This window comes from Panicum virgatum, chromosome 7N (genome assembly GCF_016808335.1).
Source record: "Panicum virgatum strain AP13 chromosome 7N, P.virgatum_v5, whole genome shotgun sequence".
NCBI lineage: Eukaryota > Viridiplantae > Streptophyta > Magnoliopsida > Poales > Poaceae > Panicum > Panicum virgatum.
In genome coordinates this window covers 25053990-25059997 of record NC_053151.1, presented here as the reverse complement: position 1 = coordinate 25059997, position 6008 = coordinate 25053990, and the positions used below count along the sequence as shown (strand labels likewise).

General features: G+C 43.5%; 1 protein-coding gene across 13 annotated transcripts; it reads right to left on the bottom strand.

Moving 5' to 3' along the window:
• Positions 1 to 265: 265 nt before the first annotated feature.
• On the bottom strand, positions 266 to 5841 carry LOC120682397 (myosin IC heavy chain-like). Of its 13 annotated transcripts, none has more exons than XR_005678418.1 (9): positions 5305 to 5799; positions 4459 to 5170; positions 3432 to 3509; positions 3191 to 3342; positions 3076 to 3100; positions 2619 to 2747; positions 1384 to 1437; positions 697 to 832; positions 266 to 542 (listed from the first exon to the last, which is right to left on the bottom strand). XR_005678418.1 is itself a non-coding variant. In XM_039964278.1 (3 exons), the coding sequence occupies exons 1-3, from the start codon at positions 5634 to 5636 to the stop codon at positions 4860 to 4862; spliced, it is 426 nt and encodes a 141-aa protein (XP_039820212.1). In that variant the 5' UTR covers positions 5637 to 5841; the 3' UTR covers positions 4358 to 4859. The 13 variants fall into 13 exon arrangements, 1 of the variants encoding a protein (XP_039820212.1); XR_005678414.1 differs by having other exon boundaries at positions 266 to 550; positions 5305 to 5797; XR_005678413.1 differs by adding an exon at positions 3983 to 4045 and having other exon boundaries at positions 272 to 832; positions 5305 to 5802.
• Between the last annotated feature and the right edge of the window lie 167 nt (positions 5842 to 6008).

Here is a 6008-nt window from a genome sequence, read left to right as displayed (position 1 = left end):
GGTGACAGCGGAGGAAGCCGTTCGACGGGGAACCGGGCGGAGGCGGCTCCCGATTATGGAAGTGCACGGGCGCGGTGCGCGTCCAACAGACCGGCGGCGTCGGGGGCGGGTGCGCCGTGTGTCCGACGCGTGTGGTTTCTTTTCCTCTGCGGTCCCGGCGGCCAGCTGCGTGTGGCAGCACACGTACGCGCGGCTCGGCCATACCTCGAATAAATTACATTAGGCGGGCGATTAGCGCCCTACTGTTTATACAATTCAATATAAGTAAAAATCAAAGATAATAAATATGCAATTAAATAAGTATAAATTGAAGGTAATGAAATGTTACAAATGACATACTTGGTATAGGATAAATTCAACACAAAATTACAGCATATAGGAATAGATACATCATTAATACGCTAGCATTGAGCACTGTGCGATTGTGGGTACACTATCGTCATAGGTGTCTCATATCCGGCTTGCTGGCCGGTGCTCGTTGCTGTGCTTGAGCTTGAGGTCGTGCTGGAGCTCGAGCTCGACCCGGAATATGTTGCTAGTACCTGATAACCTTAAATGTGTAATCGGCAACATTTTCATCCATCAAAATTTGAAGTGAGTGTTAAATTTCATATTATAATACATACATGAAATTAGCAATAATAATTGTATCATATCAAAAGTAATATCACCCAAACAAAAAGGTTTTATTCATACCTTGTCCTGACCACTCACATCCCAAACACTGAAGCTAATGTTCTTAATCTTTGGAGGTGGATCTGCCCGTGAAGCTTCCGAGTCACCAGGTCAAATTCTTTAACACTCAAACTTAAGATCACAAACTCATCATTATCTGTGACATGTAACAGCATATGAGGATACATTTTCTAGTAAAAAACTAACATTCAGTCTTAAGACAAAAATAAATTGATTAACAGTTTGCTGCTATTGTCTAAAATGTGATAAAACAGGATGAGTAAGGCACAAACATACACTACGAAAACAAATAATTACTCATAGTTGGATGAGAACCTGATATTGACAAAATATTTTGCAATGATTCAAACTCAGAAGCAACTCTAGAGCACATGTGACACATGTACTCACAACTTGGATGAGACATAACATTCAACCTTAGAGTAAGCCCCTTGCCTAGGTAGCCAACTACTATATAAACAGCAGGACATGTAGAAAGGCCAGGAGCACCCAAATCAGAAATCTTTTTGCAAGGCTAACTTAACTAATGCACATGCAGAACAAATACTTGAGGCGCAATAATTCAAGAGTTAGTGAAAGGGCAATCTGAAACGACCGCTGCAAACAGTCAAACACAACCCACCCAATCCAAACTTGCAGCTTCAGAGCACAAGGAAGAAATGGACATACATCAGTTAACATTATTACCTCTATAGTATGCCCATCAACACAACAGCCTCCATGATAAGTGTTTTATTCAATCTGCAAAGCACAGAAACCATAAGTTAGCTCATGAAGATATGGGATCATTTTTTAGAGTTTTAGGAGATGAAACACCACGTCTTAATGCAAAGCAAAAGACTGTCATCGTTTACAGCAAATGAATGGACAAGCCATTCTACAGCTTGTAGACAGGGCCAAACAAAACAAGAAAGTTCTACCCAAACAGAATGACACCCTCGGGACAAGATCAATTTCTCCTTTATTACTGATTCTTTAAAGAATTATTGACGATTTGAATTCTTTCCCATATGTTCCTTCTATTTTAAGCAAAGCACCATCAGCGGTCAAGAAAATAATTCAGGTTTAGATTGAGGAGCCCTGCTTGCTAGTATGGCTTTGAGCCTACAAAAATAGCAATTCTGTTTTTCTTTACAATGGTGGATAAGCCACCATCAAGAGAATCCTTTGTGGAAGTTGAGTATTTAGCAATTTTCACAACAGCAGAGCATCATAATACTTGGATCACACATTTGCTTCAAATTCATCAAATCAAAACAAAATAAAAAATGATATGTTTGGTGACCATGCATCCTTACAGTGATAAGTTGCTCATCATGCCAAAAAACGATGAGGATCAATACAAGATGATTATCAAGTAGTCATGACATATCTCATTTGTTCTTCATAATGTTTAGTGAATCATGACCTGCATAATTAGAAAATGCACCCTGCTAATAATAAACCATAATCCTAAACCAGATGTTTCTGAATATAATGGCCTGGCTATACTATTCTTCTCAGATGAAATGTATCTACGCCTTATTAGCCTCGCATAATTTTTTGCTGCACTGTCGTCGATTGTTTTTTATGTTTAGAATGCATTAGCCATTATATGGATCTTAATTATGTCAGATAGACTATATGGGTCATGGTAAGGTCTTGTTAGCGGCTAAAATTCCAACTTTGCATGACACAGGCCCTGGCCGATGATGTTTCAAAGAAAAAACACAAAGTTCATATTCCTAATGTAAAGATCCACACAAGAAAAATTATCATCTGTGTTCGAGAAAAAGAAAAATTATCATCTAGAACTGTCTTACTCTGTTTCATATATTTTGTCAGCCTCTATATGTTAGCAGAACCAAAAAGAACAGTTGATTAATGAACCATTTCAACCAAATTTAGCGAGCAAACAGACAATATGTTATAAGCAAGCTCACCTCTTCTAGCATGAGTGGACACAAACCAGCCATCTTCCTAGACACTGAATCAACTGTTAGCCGTTCCTTTACCGTTCCCCGTTTGATCATCTGATTCCTTCTAGACTAAATAAGCTCTGTTTGAATATCCTAGAAACGATCAAAATTAACCAGTCAAAGGAAGTCCAACATATAGATGCTGGAAGCAAGGCTATCCAGATTCCATATTGAACACAAGAATTCTAAGCAGTAGTCTCCAAAAGGTTGCAGTATTACTTCAAAAGAAAAGGTTGTAGTATGATATGAAATCCAATATTTATCTATGATAGGAATGCTTATTCAGATTGTATTACCATCCTACTTTATTAGTATTCCCCCCCCCCCTTTGATCAGAGGCAAGCCAGCTCTCGCAAATCAGGACAGGCATATGGAAGTAGCTGGCACTACCAAATGATGCTGTGTTTGACTTGTATGTTACCTCAGTTGATGACAAACCGAAGTACCTACATATGCATCCATGTCAAGATGAGAATTTTGCTAATCTGCTAAAAGAACATACTGCTGCATCAGTAAGTCAGGCGTGAATGCCTTACTTATCCCTCGTAGCAGCAGCCTTCTCCCTGACTTGGAACTGCATCAGTAAGTTTCTCCCACCCACAATGGCAAGAACTGTTTCAGACTTCTTTCGCACGCTGAGCCCAACATCTTTTCCATTACACTCCACATACTCGAAACTCGAAAATTTCTTTCCCAGAAAAAAAAGCAGATATCAGACGAGGTCGGTTTAGATAATAATCAACGAAATTTCAAAGAAAGCAAGCTAATGGCACATACCGCAATCTGTGAGCTATTGCCAGGAACACGCGGCAGGTGGCGGCGAAGGTGAGCACGGCGTGGCGATCAGCCGTTGTTCTGGAAGTTTTTCATATAAACAGACGAAAAGAAGTAAAAATTAGTTCATTAGTCAAAGCTTTCAAACATCTTGCATGCTAATGAACTTGCAGGTGATTTCTTCTTTGCATTAGCCGGCGTGGCTTTCACTGTGGCATTCATCTGTTGTTCAGGGCTTTCATTGTCTAATATTTACTTCTTTTCGTCTGTTTATATGGTAGGGCGCGCAAGTTCATTAGCATGCAAGATGTTTGAAAGCTTTGACTGCCCATATACTCCTCCAAATCTACCTGGAGACCACGAGGTTTGGATATCAATAGTCAATAAATTCATTTCTTGCAAACTAATGCTTCGGCTCATTAAGATTATCTATGCCTAGTTTGGGTGTTGAACTTATTATCAAGCATACTAAATTCAAGCTCATCAGGAAAGTATACCCCCTTTTAATGGAAGAGAATTACCAAGCACAGACCAAAAGGCAGCAACAATATTACCATGGGAAATTACACAGCTTTATTGGATTAAAAAAAAGGAAGCGCATGCAAGCAGTAGATGGCCTGCTGGGTAAAGAAATTACACTAAGGCTAATATACACAATGAATAAAAATTCAGATGACATTATGACAAAAGAAACATTTCACACCAATAAAAGAAAAATAACCGGCGCACAGGAAGGCTGGCAGCCATTTCTTTTAAACACGTGACTAACCCATTTCGACAACAAATAAGTTTTCAGTGGCCTATCCAAAATTAAGAAACTTTTTATATGATAGAACTTCAGAGGAAAAAGAGGAGGCTGAGCAAGCAAGCAGTGGAGAGCTGTTTTCCCAGATCACGTCGTCATGATAACTTGCTGCTGATTTCTGAACGCAAATATGACATAGCCTCACAGGATGGTGATAGAAATAATGAATATTGGATCCGGTTGTTTATATTGGTAATGAATCAGAGGGGTGGAAGTCTCACTCACCAATTCTGTACCTCTCGCTCTGAGGATTCGCTGAATTATCCGGAGATTTTGGGGCACCGGGTGTTCTCCTCCACAAAACGCAAGGGGTGTTCTCCTGCACAAAACATTTTCTACTACAGTTAAAACCTTGTTTTATTTCTATTGATGATTGATGATTCAGTAAGAAAAAAAGGGCAATTGCACATACATCTGGTCTTACGTCTAGAACTGGTGCAGAGTGTTTTAATTCTTTAGATGATTGATGATTCAGTAAGAAAAAAAAAGGCAATTGCACATACCTCTGGTCTTACCTCTAGAACTGGTGCAGAGTGTTTTAATTCTATAGATGATTGATGATTCAGTAAGAAAAAAAAGGGCAATTGCACATACCTCTGGTCTTACCTCTAGAACTGGTGCAGAGTCTAATACATCCTCCTATTATCTCAGTATAGACACAACAATAGTTCAGGTTAGCAAAACAACCCAAATAGAAAATCTCCCTGCTAAATGTATGGAGAACCTTGGAACATTTTGTACTAACAGTAGCTTATTTTAATTCTATACACAATTGATGAGCAAGAGAAAAAGGACAGGTTCACAAACCTACTGGTGCAATGTACGAAGCTAAAGGAAGGAGGAAGGGGAGCACTACCTTAATTCACGCAAGGATATGGCTAAGCTGATTGGCACGAGCAGTTCTTCCTTCTTCAGCATAGCAGCGTGTCCATCCTTCCTATCCAGATCAGCGAGGAGCCGAGGAGGCGTGGAGGTTAGAACCATCAAATCTGGAGGGGAGAGGCTGGCAGGCCGCTGCCCCGCCGCTGCACCAGCGCCAGCGGAGGAGGGGGTGAGGGAGAGAAGGGGCACCTGCACCGGAAGGAAAGGTGGGGGTGCCACGCCGGCCCTGCAGCCGCGGCCCCCGCTGCCCGCCCAGCCGCGGCTCTCGCCGGATCCGGAGGGGAGGAGCCGCCGCTCCACGAGGCAGCCCGGCCGGCACCGCCGGTGCTGCGAGCCGCGCCCTCGCCGGACCCCGGAGGGGAGGAGACGCCGCTCCACGAGGCAGCCCGGCCGGCGCTGCCGGTGCTGCGAGCCTCGCCCTTGCCGGATCCCGGAGGGGAGGAGCGCCACGGTGAGGGGGGCGGGGAGGGGCGGCGCCCGCGGTGAGAGCGGGGCTGTCCTGCTCGCCCAAGCACCGGCATCGTCCGGCCAGCGCTGCCGGATCTGGACCCCCCCCCCCTTCCTCCAAGCCACACCCCACCGCCAGATCCGGAGCTTCCAGGAGCGGGCGGCGGCAGGGAGGGACGACGGAGGCAGGCGGAGAGGGAGAAGGGGAGGAGAGGCGGCGGCGTGGACGCAGAGAGGGAGAGAGAGAAGGCGGAGGTGGGGAGCAGGAGATGGGAGTCGGGAGGAGAGCGTGGAGGTTCAGCCGTTCGGGGCTGCGGGAGGGCGTTTTCGCAAAGGTGCATTGCGGGGATGTTTGTAAAATTAAAATTTTCAAGGAGGACCTATATGAACAATATTAGAACATGATTTCCGATCATTTTGAATGTGTTGCACTGAGTTGCGATTTA